This window comes from Chinchilla lanigera, unplaced genomic scaffold (assembly GCF_000276665.1).
Source record: "Chinchilla lanigera isolate Chin_1 unplaced genomic scaffold, ChiLan1.0 scaffold00031, whole genome shotgun sequence".
In the NCBI taxonomy this organism is placed as follows: Eukaryota; Metazoa; Chordata; class Mammalia; order Rodentia; family Chinchillidae; genus Chinchilla; species Chinchilla lanigera.
The window spans coordinates 10,321,270-10,341,080 of NW_004955432.1; the positions used below are offsets into that span (position 1 = coordinate 10,321,270).

Below are 19,811 nucleotides of genomic sequence, written 5' to 3' on the forward strand. Positions count from 1 at the left end.
TCCCTTAGGGTTTCTCATCTAACACTGCTGACATTTTGAGCAGATAAATTTTTTTTTTAACTATAGGAGGTTGCTCCGTGCATTGTTGTAAATTTAGCAGTATCTCCCACCCAGTTGTCACAATGAAAAATGTCTCCAGACTTTGCTAAATGTCCACTGGGTTTTAAAATATTTTGGGATGAGGAGCACTACCCAAGGATGTCTAGCTGTGCTTAATTACCAGCAACCCAAACCACCCCACAACAGTAGCAATAACCAAACTGAGCACTGACAACTTCAGGCAAAGCCAGTGGTTATTTGTGTTACTATTTTACCAAAAGTTCTTCCATACATCAGATGCTTGTCCTTCTCATGTTTTTCTTCTTAAATTAATTATGTATTTTCTATTAGCACACGTCTGTGGTATATACTGCTTACATTTGTAGTGAAGAGTTTGCACATGTATATAACACATCTTAACTCTTTTCTGTCCACATCTCTTTCCCTCCTCTGCTCTCTCCAACTCTTGATCCCTTTCCCATTTGAAAAAGTTCATTTTTGTATGTTTTCTTTGATTCTCTCCAGACTTCAGGCCTTCGTTTTATAAAGCAAGGCAGCCATGGAGGGACTTTCAGCCGGGCAGCAGCTCTCGGGACCACACATTTCTATGTAGTGTACAGAGGTTGTAATTAATTTACTGGGAGCCGGGTGTTGCTAAACCAACATGTACTCTGTGTGCTTCTCCTTTCAGGATTCATTGAACATAAGGAAAAGCAGCTGCATTTTAAAAGGCAGAATCAACCCCTAATTGTGACCAATATATATGCAGGAATGAACTTCCTAAGCAAAAGGGAGAGTTTACAAAGAATATCTGTCTCGAGAGTTATTGGGAATCAAGTAAGTGTGTTTGGAAATTTATGACAAACAAAACTCACATCACTCACTACAGAAATATGTTAAGGAACAACTCACAAAATTAGTTTGAAATGGTCTACATAGTTCTAACTCCATACTGCTTTTTACTGAATGAAAACTGCCAATTTATTTCTGCCAAGTCTTGCTTTGAAATAGAAATAAACTCTGGCTGCCTGTTTGAGTGGTCTCTGGTGACTCAGCATGGTTATTTACACTTCCTAGGATTTTCTGAAAATGGTTTCTTATCATTTCACTTTGGCACAAGAGGAAGAGTATGAAGTTAAATTTACTTGAGCAAGGAAAGAAGAATCAGTAAGTCAATTTTTAAATATTTTTCTTGATGGGAAAGACATTTTAAAAGGCCCCAAATAGCAAAAATATATGGTTTAAATTCGTTAGTTTAATTTTTTTCAAGTTTTATTTAATATATGTCTAGATTCCATATTGAGTGGACAATTGCTGCTAATTATGCGTCTGGTTCATCTTTATGTTTCTGCCGACTCTTCTATCTCCACCTTCAGGATTAAAATCCAATAACATTTATATGGAAGGTAGCAGTAGATGCTTAAGTCTAAATGTATATTTCTTTGGGTAGTTTTTATAATATTTTTCAATATTTTATACCTAGATCAACTATTTCATCAAATGCCCAAACAAGTACTGTGTACCCAGAATCTGATTAGATACTGATATTAACATGAAATAACCCACTTGATCTGTAGACAATTACCAAGCAGACTAGCAGATTCTGCCAAGTTGAACACATTAACAAACATTCTGTCAAACATTCTGTAAACATTATGCAAAGATATCTGTCAAAGTCAGTAGTTATCTGCAGGGCTCAAGCTTCTGACATCAGCAGAACTTTCAGAAGGCTGGACTAGCCTCTGACCATGGTTGCAGAGCTGGGGGAATCTTGAGTTTCAGTCATGTGTTTCTGAGTTTTCAAAGGCGTTTTTTAGAAGGTGGAAGCCTGCTAGACCCAGTGTTTTACCCTTTCTCTCCACGGTAGAACATCTGTTTGCCTTTACAGGGTGCTCTTCAGCCTTGACAAACTATATACTCTTGTGTGTGCAAAAATTTTCCAAGGAGCATGTAAACACTCAGGTGCCATTTATTCAATTTTCTAGTGTTCTGTAGGGTCTCTTTCTTCCATTTATCCTTTCCTTTTGCAATATAAAAGCACAGATTTCCAAATTTTACTACAATTTGTGAAACAAGGTGTAAACAATTTTTCCCGTCAAAGAGATCATTTAAAAGATTATTTTGAGGGGAAAGCTGTTTTAATGATTAATAAGGTATCCTAAAACTAACTTACATTGTTTTGTTTCTCTCAGATACATAAATCTGTGAGAAATAAATAAATCCAATTTGGGATGCTTTGGTTTGTTGGAATGTTCTGAAATTAGAGCATTTCCAGGGAGAAGTATGGCAATTTTCACTCAATAACCTCAGTTCTGTATGTGAGGATTCCTTCTCCTTGAGGTAAAGGCTGGTGAGAACAAAGAAAATCTTTTTATGGCTGACATAAAATTTGGGAAATTTTTGGCATTTATTTCAGGTTTTTTTGAAGTCATTCTTTCTATTCAGGTCATTCCAAATATTTATTTATTTATTTATTTATTTATTTATTTATTTATTTATTTATTTATTGTCTTTTTGAGACAGGGTCTCACTATGTAGCCCAGGCTGGCCTTGAACTCACAACAATTCTCTTGCCTCAGCCTCCCAAGTGCTGGGATTACAAGCGTGCATCACCACGCCAAATATTTTATTTTTAATCTTTGAGCACCTTCTCATAAATTTATAAGACACTCTTCATTCTCTGATTCCAGTATTTTATCTTTACCTTCAAATTAGATAATTTTGTATTGATTTAGCTGCAGAAAAAGTTTACCTTCAGAAAAAGTTCACTTTTTTCTTTATCGTCCCCACTCTGATATTAAGCCAATCTTGTGCAATTTATTTTCAAATTTCAGCTGCACCATTTTTTCTGTTCGAGAATTTTCAAATAATTTTTAATGAATTTTACTTATAATGGCTAAGATTTTTTATGTTTTCGTTCATTTGCAACTTTCAGGATAGTTAGACTAGTTACTCTCAAATTTCTGCCTCCTCATTTTAACACTTGGGTCAACTCAGGGTCTATCTCAAGTGTATTTTCTCTTAAAAATGAGTCATGCTTTCAGAAAATTTTGTATGTCTTGTAACTTTGAATTGTGTTCTGAATACTGTAAATGTTATGTTATAGAATTTGGATTCTGTTATATTCCTTTGAAGATTTCTTATTTTTATTTGCTTGTTTTAGTAGGCATTTAACTTGGCTAAATCCAAAGTGGAAATTCTTCATGGTATTGGCACCTTAAATCTCATTTCAGTTATCTTAGACTTAACTAAGCTCTCTGATTCCTTTGCACACACTTGCTTATCGGTTACACAAACACTGAACATCTGTATATACTAGATTGAGGCTCTGCTTCCCACTCTCTCCTTTCTGAGATTTATTTCCTTCACTTTTAGGGCCATAGATCTCCTAATCAGTGAGAGATTTTGCTGGATAGGATCTACTCAGCCATCACCAGTTGTTTTAAATCAATTTTAGACAATGGGACACTGTAATATATACCCTGTAACATTAAGTGAGCAGTATCTTGGCTAGGAAATCATAGATCAAACTTTAAATAAAAAAATTGTGTTCATACAGCTGGAGAAGAATCATTTATTTGTTTTGACATAGGAGTAGTGAAGAAGAATAATTTATCCGAGAATACCTCATTCTATCACTGACCCTTGGCAATATTCTTCCCACAGTGCCCCTCAAATCCACTATACACTTTCATTCCCAATTTACTTTTTTTTTCCCAGAGGCTCTGAAATAGAGAACTCCAGTCTAGTTTTATCTTCCCTTGATCTCTCACTTCAAAAACTCTAGCATCTTGTTCACTTGTCTCACGTCGATATGTTCTTCCTTGTACCAGTCTCCCTATGTCTGGGCAGGAGGAGTCTAATTTCTACTCTGGACTATTCTGGCACCCAGTTTTGGGCAATCTTTTCAAACTGATCTTCCTGCACCTATCTCGGGAAAGATCTGACAGACTTTGGTGGCTCAATTGTCCTGAACAAATGATAGGAAAAATTCATGTTGTTTTTCAGAATGTGGGCTCTATTGCTCTTACATAAGAAACTATAGATAATGTGATTTGATAGTTTCATTTTTCAAGGTACAAAGTTCCCAGGTTCTCAATAAAAACTAATCTTCCTGTATTGTCCCTCTCAGACTCAGAAAAAAAGTATTTCTAGAAAATGACAAGCACCTTGCCAGATTCCTTCAAAGGCAGCAAGAACAATGTTTTTAATTCTGCCTCCTGACTCTCAGCATGAAGATCATCGAAGGAACAGAAAGAACAAGACAATGAAATTTTAGATATTATGGAGATGAAATGCTCAAATGACACAAGTGACAATGAGCAATTTTCACATCACTCAATAAACAGGATTTATTCAGCCCTTACTTAGGCTGTAAATTATTTAGAGTTTAACCTAAGAAAGTATAAGAGAGTGAAGGAATATGCTTGCTACCCTTTGCTATACAGTTAGACATCCTCAGACAGTGGTCTTCTTCTGGAGATATATGTCTAACCAAACACTTCTGGAGAGAAGACTGACAACTTTGATAGGAAAGGACAGAGAGATTACCGCTGAGGAGTGACATTGCATTTTTCTTTCCTTTTGTTCTTTTTTTTCTTCATGAATGACATAAAGACTCTTTGAGAAGTGGTGTGGTAACAATTAGGATGAAACAGTTTCCCTCTTCAGGAAGTAACCTTTTCTTTTAAATATATTTCATTTGGCATTAGATAAGAAAATCTTTCTGCCCCTTAACTACTGATTCAGTGCTTTGGAAACTGGGTTCAAATTTAAAAGCAGCCCATACTTCAGCCTTTAGTTTGCTTAAGAGAACAACATATCTTTAAAAATGAAGAATTGTGTTTTACTTTAAAGGGGACATAAGCGTAAATCACAGGTAGATGGAGAGCTGATGGACATACTTTTCTTTAATTTATGACTACGGTTATGGCTGTAGTTTGCATTTTAGTTGCAATTCAATAAATACATGGTTCTCAGGAATGGAACTAAATGATTTCAGATCCCTGCTCTGTTAATACTTGCTTGTTACAATGGGGCACATGGTCATCAGCATTATGAGTGTATGTCCTATTGTTCCTGAATTCTTTTGTATGCTCTGACATTAGTATACATCTTTTTTTTAAACATGAAGACATAGAGTACGATAATATTTATGTGCCTCACTTAAGTACTTGCATAGCTGTTCCTAACTGAAGTGATTGCCTCAAGCCTAGCTTGGCACCAGAATAGTGAAGGATCAACCTCTAGGATGGACCACCAGCAACCATTAGTGGCAATTTGGGGCCACTGGGAGGCACTGCCTTAGTTTATTATGTTCTTTCCAGGAAGAGCTCAATGCAGTTCCCATAGATGTTAATAAAGTATTGTTTATTTATTTAAAAATCCTCATGGTTTGACAGAAGATTTGTATTTGCTTCTGACTCAGTTCTTCCCAGTCTTCACTATCACATGTAACGATTACTTCTAAGAACTGCCCAGAACTAATGTGCCTCTCTGAGTGTGAAATTCAGCCATAGAAGTAAATATGATTATGCATGCAAACTGCTGCTTCAGTCAAACATTAATACCGTGTTCACTATCCACAGGTAACTGTACTCTTTACAATATAATGAAAAGCAAAACCCGCAGCACTTACCGGGTCCCTGAGCACCAGCTGTCCGTTGGGCACTACTTCAACCAGGTGGACGATGATAATGATAGAGTTCAGAATGTAGGTGAGGAACATGTGCTTGTGTAGGGTCACGCGCTGGCAGCCAAGACTCCTGGAAAGAAGAGTAACGTTAAAGCATTACCCAGTGTCAAAATGTCGAAGTACCTTTAGCCACAGGTGAGAGAACCTGTAGAAAGAAGTGAGCTGGATCCCATCAGTAAGAGTAGCTGACATTTTCAGCCTTTTGTAAGAAACAACTTTAGAAAGAAATTTCTACCTCAGTCATAGCACATTTTTTTGGTCCTTACAGTGGTTTCTGGAAGTGTAAGTGATAAAATCACTTTAACTATAATAGATGTTGTACAATTAATTAAGAGAAAGGTGCTAAGAGGAGAAATCATTAAGGTTCAGAGTCTTCTTCAGATAAAAAGTCTACTGTTCATTGCTGCAACCAGGCAGAAAAAGTGACAGGGCAATGGGGAATTACCCATTATTTTCTTATTTCTTCCCACTAGGAAGGAGGTGTTAAAGGGATTTGTTTGAGGTACCTAGAAAACTACCTATCACAGGGTTTACTACTTATTTTTTAAAAATATAAGTCAGGTGTGGTGATGTATGCTGTAAATCCAGTGCTCAGGAGGCTGAGGAAGGAGGATCCCCACAAGCGTGAGGCCAGCTTGGGCAACATGGCGAGTTCAAGGTCAGTTTGAACTGCACAGCCCCTGTCTCAAAACACCAAAAACTATTTAAAATATATAAGAGCAATATTTTTTGCGCTCTGACCACTAAAAGTTTTCAGTGCATTAAAGAATGACAATTAATGCTAGATGGCTTCATATCACACTATATATCATACTGAAATTCTGCCAAACTCTTAGGTATTAACTACTAGGGAGCATTATTCTGTTGTTTAACAACTAGCCAAAATATACAAAATATTGCACATATGTAGTACTGTACATACATAAAAACATATATGCTGCTCCTTGAAATAGAGAAAATGATGGTTGAAACCTAAACCGTTACCCTTTAAAGTAAGAATTAACTAATGAATAAGTTTGTGTTTCTTAAAAGTCCAATATAATTTCTTGTTATTGAGTTTTCAAAATTTTATCACGCTGACCTGATGACACATATGCTTATCTTTTTAAAGTGATTTAAAGGCAGTTTAAATCAACACTCTAACATGTATTACTATGTACTTAATGTGTACGTACTGTGACCCAAGCCTTCTGATAGATGCTAAGGATAGTATCAGGGGGCAAAAAGATAGCTTCTGATTTCAGGGATCTTACATACCATACAGTCATGCGTCTACTCTTCCTGTGATTATGCTAACTGTGGGGAGGAGAGGCAAGGATGCCAGAGGAGATGCACTGATTAAGTAAAAGTTATCAGTTCAAATATCCTGTTGCTTGAATGGACATAAGAGAAGATAGAATTTTCCTGTCAGAAATGTCTGAAGTAGAAACAGCACAAGCTTGACATGAATTATACTATAGTTTCTTGTTTAAAAAAAAAAAAACACCATTCAATGGACATTGCTTCCTATTTGAGTGACATGAGATCGTAAGGATATGCATTCTGCATAATCTACTTTTGTCTTAGCCTAACTGTGGTGTCAGTCAAATAAGGGAAAGAGATAATGATTTACTTGGGAATGAATCTCAAAATGCCATATTTTCAGACTTAAGAAAAGTTCATTTTTGCAGCTGCAGTTTTGTTGTGTAAATTTCTCAGACTGAAGAAATTGTTTCAATTTATTAATATCCCATGTATACGTATGTGTACTTTTTGGTTCTTGTTATGGTGCTGGAAGGTATTTAATATTTACTCTTGATCTTTGATATTCACAGAGGGTGTAAATCAGCATGATATCACAGGTGAGAAACAGCAGTATTCACTCTTAGAGAAGACTGTAAAGATTGTTGTGTTCAAAGCAAATGAAGAATGTTGCAAAGAAGCAAGTTGAAACTGTTCTGAGTTTACTGGCACATAGAAAAATACAAATTAAGAATCATTCCTATAGTTGTTATAAACATTCAAGTCACATTGTCTAGTGTAATTTAAATTTTTGTTTACCCAGGTACCATATGCTTTTCACAATGGACATGGGAACTGAGAGAAAGAGAGGAAATGATATAGAATAAACTAAATGGAGTTTTAGGAGTTGTCACTCCTAAAAAAATTGAAAACCTAGTAGAGTGGTCTCTTTGGAGAACCAGGAAGGAAGACAGAGACATATAATTGTGATGCAAAGATTCATCTGCTCATCTGATGTACAGATGTAACATAAAATTATACAAAACACTAAGTAAGTGGTAGGTGGTAGTATCCTTCTGGATGCCGCAGGGAAGTCTCCTTTTTTGACCCCTAAGGTTACCCATACATTTTCCCATGCAATGATCATCCTTCCTGCCTTACAATATATAACATATATTTCTAAAACTTTTCAGGTAATAATAATAACATTTAAAATATTAAATATTGACAGTCAAAAAGGTATGGGTATCAGTCAGTCATAATCTATGGTCATGAGTGTTCTTTTATGCTTTTCTTGACAGAATACATGGTATGTTTAAGTATTTAAGATTATTTCACAGAAATGTAAATTGATACGTTTAGAAACTTATGAGATGAGTGTTTATTAGAAACTTGTTGAAAAAGTGAGCAACCAACATCAAATGAATATTTACTTGTGTGACTTTTTCAAACCAGTCACCTCGAAAGGCATCTTTATCTTAGCCCTCTGTCTGACATTGATCATTGGCATCTATTAGTGAGAGGTCTCACTGAACTAATTTGATATTTATATTTAATCCTTCTCTGTATTACCAGTCCTATTTTTCCCATAAAGTTCTTAAACCAAATAACTATCCTATAGAGGCTGCCTTCTTTCTTTAGACCATGGGGCTGAAAATAACCTGTGTGCTGTACTGAATGTTATTTAAATTTCTATACAGTTAACATCTATAATGTTATACAGTTAACATTTCTAGTATTTCAATCACTGAAGCTTCCTCCCCCTCTAAGCTGAGGAGGGCAAAGAGGTTCAATTTTCTTCTTTGGATGTAACAAAATTTTACATACATTTCTACATTAATTTTCCAAAGGCGCAGAAGGCATGGCTCTTGTTTTAGGGTTATTTAGCTCTTCTTTCCCTTTCCCTCCATACTCAGAATGAAATCACAGAAAGATTAGGGACATGCTTTAAGGGCCTCATTTCAAGTAAGGTCCATGATTTTTGAGTGAAATAGAGGCTGTTTCATAGCCTCCTGCTTACTTAGTAATTTTCCATTCCTCTGCGAGCCTCCCTAGCCTGCTCGTTTTGGGACATCTGCAAGGTAACTCTTTTTTATAGACCTTGGAAGGCACACAAGAGTTTTGAGGGCTTCACAGTGAGATTTCAACAGGATGATCATGAATGTGGCATCAGTTAGCAGTGGACCTGAAGCCGGGAGTGGTGGCATACCCCTGTAATCCCAGTACTTGGGAGGCTGAGGCAGGAGGACTGCTGTGAGTTTGAGGCCTGCCTGAACTACATAGAAAGACCCTGTCTCAAACACCACCACTACCACCACCAACAACATCAGAGGTGGAACTGCATAACTTCTTCTTTTGGTTTCATGAAAGTTTTATGAAATTGTCTGGATTTTGTAAAAAATCTCTGGGAATACATAATTAAGAGATCAATAATCATGATTTTGCTCAGATGTCACATAAATGATGCCATTTAAGTACATAAATCATGAAACTTTCTATTGTAACGTTCAATAAAGGTCTTATGCATGACAGTTAAAACTTTCTGGGAAGATCTTACTAGTTAAAAGATAAATTTCAATGATAAACCCGATGTACTTTCTACTTTTACAATCACTTAATATTTCAGACATGCATCCAAAGAGCCGGAATGGAGTTTAATTTTAAGAAAATGTCCTTGAAATTTTTGGCTTGGGTATTTTTTAAGTCATGAGTGAGACCAGGTGTGAAAATTGCTCATGATTCTTTTGTGTTTCTTCTTGCTAAATTCATATTATAAATCCAAAAGACTTGTGTTTCTTCCCTGATTTAAATTTCTGCTTAGTGGATTCTTGGAATTGACAGATAGTAGAACAAAGTCAGTGGTTCCTATCTGCTATGTCTGACACTCTCTCAAGGGTTGGGCCAGAATCATTTTGTTTGGGGACTAATTAGAGTTAAGAAATGTCTTAACTTGTCCATGTGCTGCACTTTTAAATACTCACCTTCAGCAGGTTAACATAGTAATTATAGTTGAAAGAATATTATTATTTTCTTTGTTGGTTTGACTCTCACATTTTATCACTGAACTATGAGATTCCCCCTTGACATTTCTCTTAAAATTATGACTATACTTTGTAGTTGCATGCTTACAAATTTGGGAGATTCTTTTTCTTTCAACTTTCCTAAAGTTATATTTTAAAAACTTGGTAAAAGTAGGCTTTTAGCAGAAGGCTTTTTAATCAGAGTTGTGTGAGTCATGATGTATTTATTCACCATGGTGAGGAACAATTGAAAAATGAGGAAATGTTGCAAAGTTAATCGTGCTATGTGATTATTCTGCTGTGTCTTAATCACTGTAATTGAAAATACTCTTCAAATTCTAGTAATTAATATGTTATGTCTTGTTGCTTTATCAGTCTTTCTTCTGTTAAGCCATTTATGGAAAGAGCTCGTTATCTGTTTACTTGTGTTATTATTTGCTATTCAGATAAAAAATTACTTTCAATTATATTGGCTAGTCAATATAAGACAATAACATAGAAAAAATTTTTTAAAGGATTGAAGAAAAATACTCATTCTATGGGTGGGTATTGAGGTCGTTATTTTCCTTGGTTTATTTTCTTTGGTATTGTCATGATAATATTCTAACAAAAAATCAAATTAAGATTTTATTACTCTTTATATGAAGCACCATCTAAGTAAATGTAACATCTTTGCAACGTAGGGAATTATTTGGAATTTGAACCTAGGAAACAGCTTTTCTTCATCATTTATATCATACCACCCTAGCCAATAATAATGAAGATGGTAGCAATAATAAAGATATGAAATACTTGTATTTTACTCATGTTGCAGATATTAATCTAGATACTAGAGCCTATCTAATTTATTTCGATTTTTAACATATTTACTGAACTGTGGTGCATCTATAAGGAATATATATATCTGAAGTTATATATATATGGCCTTCTTTGAACTTACATTTATGAAAATGCCTCTGAAAGGCAGTTTAAGGCTATGTTATAGTGTTTTATTTTTTCACTACAGGTTGCTGTGATGAAAGTGTTTATAACAGTTTCTAATTTAAATGTACAGTTATTTGAAAAGCTCCCATTTACATTCACTTAAGACAAGATAACAAAGTACTACAGGCATTCCAGTGTATTTTCTTATATTTTGCTATTTAATGTAATTGTTCTTACATAAAACCTAAAGAAAAATATCCTTTGAATTAGGTTTTGCAGAGATGGGTTCCTATACATAGGCTTGTTCATTCTTTATTCTTACATTGGCTAACATGTCTTCAAATGTCATTCTTTCAGAGCTTCAGCTGAAGAGTCCTATTAGATGGTCATTATTATAGTGTGGCCAAGTAGTCTAAGGTGCTGGATTGAGATGGTCATTATCAGACCATTTTCATTGGCTAGTGCTCTTGTGCTTCTTAACTATGGCGCTAGTGCTACTTGTTTATGACCTTAGTTAGGGCAATGGCAATAGAAATCTCTGATAAGCTAGTCCTCTTTATGAACAAAATAAACAGTCCCTTCATCTGTTGGGAATTGTATAGAGTTTTATACCAGATATTTAGCTAGAGCAATATTTATCAGATATTTGGCTCCCATCCTATGCACACAAAGGAGGGTAGGTGTCAATATTTTTCCTAGGCAATCTCATTTTCTATAATACAATATAAAAATCCAAGCAGAGGCTACACCACGCTAATATAGAAGTTAGGATTCTCATAAACAGGTAATGTAGTGCCTCATGCCTTTGGTTTAAAAAAATGGCACCAAAACTTAGAAAATATCTCAGTAACCGTATGTTACTATCTCACATGAATTGCAGATGTTTCCCTGACCCCGCTCTTCTAAATGTACCATTTACTTCAGCAACATAAAGAAGCAAACAAGAAAGCAGATGCTCCAAATGTACCTACCTGAAAAACACGAAAATTCCCAGCGAAATCACCAGGACGAAAATCGACAGAGAGTGACCCACAATAGCCAGATAGTACAGAACATATGCATTCTGGAACAAAAAAGTTGAAAAAAAAAAACAGATGAAACAATGATAGATTCTATTTCTAAACATAAATCAATAAGTATTTTCCTTGTTTAAAAATCCACTAAAATTATAGCAAATATTTCAGAGAATGAAATTATTTTATCCATTTATTTTATGGCAATAAATTGATCTATTTTCAAAGAATGCAGTTTCTTGAGATGAATTCAATCTTATTCCAAAATACATTGCTGAAATGTTTTAAAGGTATTCAAAATGTTTTTTATGATGTTTTTTGACTTCCTGGAATATATATGACATTTATATACATTGAGCAGTTTGATTGTTATCAACTGCCTTACAAGGAGTCTGAGATTAAAGCACTAATTCTACTAACATGCTCTTGAAGAACATAGAGCCTTTTATTTTGTTATGTGCCTGGTTACTCTCCTGAAACAAATATCCCCTTTCTTCACTCTAAGAATTTCAAAATGGCTGATCCAACGTCTCCTGAATTGTGCCTATTATACAATGGGACCAGGCATTTATATATTGCTTCACATTTGGTAATGACAATAAAACTGGAATAGCTGGTTTATAATTAAGCTGTTAAAAGCTTCAGATAACTTAGAAGGACTTAGGAATTTTTTCAAGAAAATAAACACTCAACTCCTGTCTTTTCTCCAAGGAATTCATTTTTTGTAAAAAAAAAAAAGTCTTCATATAACTTAATTCTGTCTATTTTTCTAATAACACTTCATATAAGTTAACTCATATTCTTTCAGCTGCCTTCAGAATACTTCTTTTAAAAATATTTATTTCCCTGTAATAGAGTTGTCTAAAGGTGTAAGATTAAATCAGCAGTTTATAATTTAGTTGTCATCTTGTGTCACTCTCAGAAGTTTTATTATTTTAAAATTAAATTTAAGGTTGATTTCTTCAAATGTTGGTGGTAATATTTATATGAAGCCTAAGCAGAAAGAATTTTAATCATTATATTAAGTGCCTTGAGTGGACCATTTCTTCTTAAACTTATTTCTTTCTCAGGAGTGGCCCAAGTATGTGAGGTCAAAACTCTAACACTGAGGATTACTTATTTGGATTCACACTATTTATCACAATTTGTGTATCATGATTATAATTTTTTCCATAAAGTTATTATCAGCATTCATTCCAGAAACTCTTTATTCAGGGACATGTCATTTCAGCTGGACTTTATGAAGTAAATAGCTGTGTGTTATAGCATTAACAAGGCTGTGTGTCTCAGTGACTAAGCAATTTGTAAGGAGGTCACTGGCTTTGGTGTCTTCAACTTGTGCTTATGACAGGTAACTCATGAATAACCTGGTCTGTAAGCTATTCATCTTGATTTTGTTGTGTTTTTTTTTTGTTTCTAATAAAAGGAAAATTTTATATACGTCTGAAACTTTTCAAGGGCAAAGAAAAGCATGGTATGTTTTTAGCCTCCAACTCAGTAATTACTTAGAACACAGGCCCATCTTTGAAGGACATATACACTGACACTGTTTCTTCCATCTTGAGAAGGTGAAGAGCCTGGTTTCAGACTTAGTGATCTTTTCAGATTTCTGGTGCATCTAAAGAAGAGAGACTATCTGGTATTTTTCACCACTGGTTTAAACACATGTTTCTGAGCAGAGATGACATTCAACATACTTACCAGCCAGTAAGACACAAATACTAACAAATGAGGATAGAATCCCTCTGAAAATAATCTGAACAGACATACCTACATTACTGGGCTGATGAACAACCCTGCTGAAGGGATTCCTTCAATGGCTGATCATGAAACTAAAGTTATATCTAACACAGGGGGAGAAGAGTATAATTTTAAGCTTGTGAGTTGTAGTAGAAAAATATGAAGCTTTGAAATTCTTCCCAAAGGAGAGTCTCTCAAAATGTGCCTCAAACTTCTGGCATGGGTGGGAATCTCTTCATCTGCTTTGTGGACATTGGTCCTCTTTCTGTAAGTGGATGATTCCATATGCATATGGAAATCCCTCTGACGGTAAGTGCCAACCAAGAACAGAAGCATCATTTCCTCTAACGGTACCTCAATTGGGGATGTAGCCCAGTGGTAGAACACTTACTTAGCAGGTGTGGGACCCTGAACTGGATCCTCAGCACCACCACAACAAAAGAAAACAAAACAAAACAACCTCTAATACCACTTGATAGAGATGCTTGACATAGATTTCTTTCCATTAAAAAAACAAACCTGTTGGATTCTGGGTGGCATATATTTTACAGTCATCCATCCATTTCCACATACAAATTACATTCTTATCAAATACTGAACCCACCTGCAGCTTCTCAGCAGTAAAAGCATTGCACAAGGTGTAGTTGGTCCAGGTTTGATTGTTGTCAGGATGTTTAAACCAAACCCCGTTTTCATCACAGTATTTTGTAACCTTTTCTGTTAATGAAACGTAACAGTCATGACGTTAATAACTCAAAAGCCCCAAAAGGAAAGCCAATAAGTGAAAACTTAAACACCATTCCAAAGTGCTAAACACCTTGCAGAACCTCAATATAAGTTTTAGTCAATGGAGACCACATGGATTATGCATTATACAGAGGGTTTTAATAAGCATTTTTATCTTCTGCTCAGCCATTTGAAGCGAGTACTGCCATTTCCAATTGACTGATTCTTGGGCTCTGTCCCTGGAGATTCACATTTGAATCTGGCCTTGCAGTCTCAGCTGCAGAACAGCCAATCAGGTTATCTCTAATGTAGTTGTGAAGTCAGGCATCTTGTATTGGGAAGAGTCAATAAGGGCTTGGAGGATCATCATCACATAGCATTTAGTTGGAATGTGTAGGAATGCAGCTCTTGGTTAGGGCACTGTTCAGACCTCTTTGCTTCTTTACATCTCAACTTTTCTATCAAAATGGAAACTCCCAGAAGTAGCTGAGCCTGCTTTGATTTTAAAAGAAGTTCCCTGTAATCCAATTGCAATTCTCCCTGCTTTACTTCACGGGGATGTTGACTTAAGGGACAAATGAGATCCTAACTTGAAGGAAGCAAAAGGGGTCTTCCAAACATTGTACCAGGGATGCACATATTTCTGTGCTCTTTGAGGGATTCAGGGCCACTTACTCATCTTCTGCTGACTATGGCTTGCCTTACCCTTGGGGGTTAAAAAATCTCACCCTTTCATAGGGATTTAGATGTTGTATCTGCAGCTCATCCATTTAACTTCAGCAACTGGGCCTTTTTTATACTAAAATTTATACCCCCCTTTTAGTATCTTAATCCCATATTTATTTCAATAGGACGGATTTTGTGTCTAGGTTTTTGGAACAGGACTCCTCTGGCCCTGACACTCACAGCTTCTGGAGCTGGATTGCTATCACGTCTCACTCTTTGGGGCCATCTTCCCCACATTCATGGAAACTCTAAAATCTTCATAACAAAAATATAAAATGAAAAAAGTTCTTTACCTGTTGAATCAAAGTCTGGAAAGTAGCTGGGGCATAACTGAACGGAGACTACTCCAGCCGGAGTATCATCCCAGCACATCCATCCATCCCAAGTGCGGTTGCAGTAGGGACCTGGCCATTGGAAAGGAATGAATATTGAATCCATACAGTTTTAATGAAAGGAGAAGACTGACCCCAAGACATCTTACATGCAGCCAAAGCCATTTATTCTGAAAATAAAGTTTGAGATAGCTTTAGCTAATCTGTTAACAAATTATCTCACTGGACAACACAGAAGGTCCTAGTTTTACTTTTTAAGAGGTTACAAAGCTGAGCTTCTCAACAAGTAGCTCCAAGGACTGAATTTTACTCTCTTCATTTATTTAATTGTATGACAAATAAATTCTAGGCATATATTGGTTGTTAATCAAATGGGTTTTGAGGTATGTAGATAAGCTTTACGTCCCAAAATTTTATCCATCTTTAAAGTATCTAGCCAGGAAACTGGATTTAGATTGGTAGGTCTTGCAGATATTGTCAGGTGTGTTATAGTTACCCATCATTATCAGCAGTAAGGATTTAAAGAACAATTCAGTAAGAATGAATTACTTGACAAAATTAAAGACACTGATTTATTCTTCAAACTTTTGAAATAAATTTCAAGAATGGGGCTATTCAAAAAGAATAGATTTTTCAGTCTATCAGCATGTTGCATCCAACTTTTTTTCTTTAAGCCATTCATTTATTTATAACCAATAAAGTATGGGAAGAATTGATAAGGGGTAACTGAATTTTCTACCCAAAATTTGTCCTCAATAGTCTCTCTACGAAATATTGTGTTTGGGAGACCAGGTTGATATGGCAATGAAAGTATAGTGAGAGTTGTCAAAAATTGTGAACTTTTCAGTAGTAATTAAATGTGCATGGACACATCGGCATACCTTATTCTAGAACTTTCCACTGAGACATGGCTATCAACAACAATAGTGACAACAATAAAAAGGTATTAACTTTATCTATCATAGCCATAAAGTTTTTTCTTCATTAGTCCTTCAAAAGATGCATATTACATATATGTATTAACTCTGTCCTCCAAAAGCTTTTCTTTTAAAATATTTCCAGAAATGATACAAGAGATCTTTTGTAAAAGTCTGCAATTTCACACCTTGAGAAAGCCTTGTTTAAAAAAAAAAAAAAAAAAACTATGGCACACAGGCATGCACCATTGCACCTGAATTGCAAATTCAAGGTCAGCCTGGGAAATTTAACAAAACCCTACCTCAAAAAACAAACAAACAAACAAACAAACAAACAAAAAACCCCAAAACAGTTTAAAGGGCTGGGGATGTAGCTCAGAGGTAGATCTCTTGCCTAGAATGCATGAGACCATGGTTCTGAGTTCATTCCTTATTACCAAATTAATATCTATATGATTTAGGAGCATGTGGCTGTTATAAATGATTAACCTCCAAGGAATTTCCTTGGGTAATTGTATTCTTGATCCAACAGTGATACAATTGTTCAGAATTCCTACTGGATATGCATTTGTAGTCAGTCAGTGAATCACATATAAAGAGCCTTACTACTTTAGAATTCTACTTTCTTATTAATTATAATAATGCTCAGTTTGATCACTTCTTATATTTGTCAACATTGGCTCCAAGAGGTTTCTTGCTGTTTTAAATTTACTCTAAAACATGAAGATTTATATCTATAAAGGTACTCATAAGAATGAAGCTCAGGCTTTGAAAGCAGGTTTCAATTAAAAAAAGGTCAGAGCATAAAAATTCACCCTTTCAAGGCACCTAAGACTTAAGTGAAACAGACTGTGTTCATTTTGGCTCTGAAACTATCAGGTTTTTTTTAATTTGTTTCTCTTTTCTTTGATTTAAAGAGATGGTTTCTCTAATGTCTTTCAATTCTTGACCAACAGTGAGACTATAGCAAACAGAAGCTTACTGTGTTTCTATCTTTCAGTAGACTTGATATTTCATTTAAAGGGAAATGTTAAAAATACAAGCTAAAAATTAAAACTTTATTTGAAAGGAAACCACATGTAGATACGGAGTATGTTTAACCATTTATCCCCTTACCAGATTGGATTGTCTCAGAATGTACAAGATTGTACAAGGTCTTATTGAACCTGCAATGTTTTAGGGGGCAAAGATAATAATTTAAATGAAGGCTCCAGTGCCCAGATCACTTTGTCTTCAATTCTGTTTTTCTTTTTTCTTTCTTTTTTTTTTTCCTTCCGGTACTGGGAATCGAACTCACAACCTTGTGCTTGCCAGGCAGGCGCTGCGCCCCTGAGCTAAATCCCCAGCCCGCCTGTTTTTCTTTTTGAAGTTCAGCAGCTAAGAGAATATGATTACCTCTAACTATATTTGGGGAATAGAGCATTCTACAGATCATACACAATGTTTGCCTGGGACAGTAGTGGTGAACCTATGTCACACAAGAGTCAGTGGGCTGTTTGTATCATTGAAAGATCTATGAGGTTTGCCATCACTGGCCTAGGAGATTCTCCAGACAAGGAAAAGAAAGAACATGAGTTTCCAACCAACAAGACAGGGCTTGACAAATTCCATCTTAGGCAAATTCTCTACCCACTATATTCCACCTCCCCTTCTTGTTGTTTTCCACTTTTCCTTCCCCAGTCCTATGTTGTTCCTTCTTGCCAGCTGTGAATATTAAGTTCTTCCCTAAGTTTTGTGATGAGGGAAGATGCTAGCCAAAGAAGAAGTCAGATGAATTTGAGGGGGAAAAAAAAAACCATATCCATTGCATGAAACACAGAAACATACCATAGTAGGAAAACACCTGTGAAAAAGGCTGATACCTGAAATTTTTCAACACATATTTAACCATGGGCAAAAGAAGTTTTTAATGTTGTTTCAAATATGCATTCACATATATTCTTCTCTTTACCTTCTCCTTCGTAAGGAGGTAACTGTTGCATGCGGTCATAGCATTCGTACTGGGCATCCACCAACCTCTTCCGTCCGACGGTATACAGAAAGGGCTCAGGATCAATTCTTGGGTAGGTGAGATTTGCAGAGGAAGGAAGAATCGGAGTTGGGGTCTGTATTAAAAAGAAAAATCAGTCACTTTTACAGAATAGGGATGGATGAGTGCATAAATAAATGTAATAAAAAGCTTCAACACATTTATTTATCTTCTAAAAGCACTTATTCATGATCTCTGTAATATTTTTGCTTTATAACTAAAAAAGTATGTTTATATTGCATATATAAATTCTACCTACAAATATTCACATTAATATACATTAGCTATTAAAACTGGATAGCACCCACACACATTCACACATCTATCATCTAGAATTGTTTTATTATCATTATGAGCTTTAGAAGTAAAGCAAATAACCTAATTTTTAAAAAACCACCCAATATTAAGTTAACTTTGGCTTTTGTGAAACTCTTAAGAATCATGAATGTTACTTAAAAACAGACATAGTGTAGTAAATGTGCTTCCTTTATTGGATTTTTCCAGATAAATTTTGTTTGTGTTTGCATTGTATGTACTGCCATAAATTTACTCCATTTATTCCATAGAAGAGAGAAAACATATTTTCTGCCTCTGATAACTGAGTTTGATCTCTTTAGATTGGTTTCATTTGCACATGATCTACACAGGGTAATTTATCCTCACTAGTGAAAAATCAAAGTAGTTATTAAATACTTATCTCATGCTTTTGCATTTTTGGTTCAGATTGACATTTCCAGTTTCCGTTATACACCATCACCATCACAGCTCTTTGTAGCACTCTCTGCCACACTATCCTTTCTGACTTGTAGTTCTTTTTTTTTTGTTTTGTTTTTCTCCGGTACCGGGAACCAAAATGATTAAAAATGTGCAAACTCCTTAGCTAGATAACTGAACACAGGGGCTGGGGATTTAGCTCAGCGGCATAGCGCCTGCCTGGCAAGCGCAAGGTCATGAGTTTGATTCCTGGTACCGGGAAAAACAAAACAAAAAACTAGATAACTGAACACAGTGCTGTTGATATATAGCCCTTTTCCTCAAACAGTGAGGAAATACAGAACCAGGTAAGTCAAACACTGCTAGATGCTGGGACATAGACTGAATAAAACAAGTGTGGATCCTGCTCTTATGGAGTTTAGCAAGAAAGGCTAATGCCCTTAAATATTTTACTGACACCAGAAACTGAGCAATAAATATCACCAGTCATGAAGTTGTAAGATATTCCATTAGGAACTGGAATATGGCTTGTAAAACTTTTAAAAAGAGTATTTTGAAGGGATTTTATGTTAAGAGTTCTTTTTGTCTTAAATTAGCCTACATTTGTATTAATGTGTGTGTTTTATAAATTCAAGAAAGTATAATGCAAATATCAAAGGAAGGAGGATTGTGATGCCCTTACAATAGAGATAATGGTAATGTCTTATTCATCCAT

General features: G+C 35.4%; 1 protein-coding gene across 1 annotated transcript in view; it reads right to left on the bottom strand.

Moving 5' to 3' along the window:
* Nucleotides 1-19,811, bottom strand: part of Calcr (calcitonin receptor) — an 80,254-nt gene that overhangs the window by 10,494 nt on the left and 49,949 nt on the right. The window contains exons 4-8 of the mRNA XM_005388037.2: nt 18,305-18,458; nt 15,398-15,508; nt 14,257-14,369; nt 11,871-11,962; nt 5,678-5,804 (exon numbers count right to left, since the gene is read on the bottom strand). Of these exons, the coding sequence (XP_005388094.1) occupies nt 5,678-5,804; nt 11,871-11,962; nt 14,257-14,369; nt 15,398-15,508; nt 18,305-18,458 (597 nt within the window). The remainder of the gene's footprint in view (nt 1-5,677; nt 5,805-11,870; nt 11,963-14,256; nt 14,370-15,397; nt 15,509-18,304; nt 18,459-19,811) is intronic.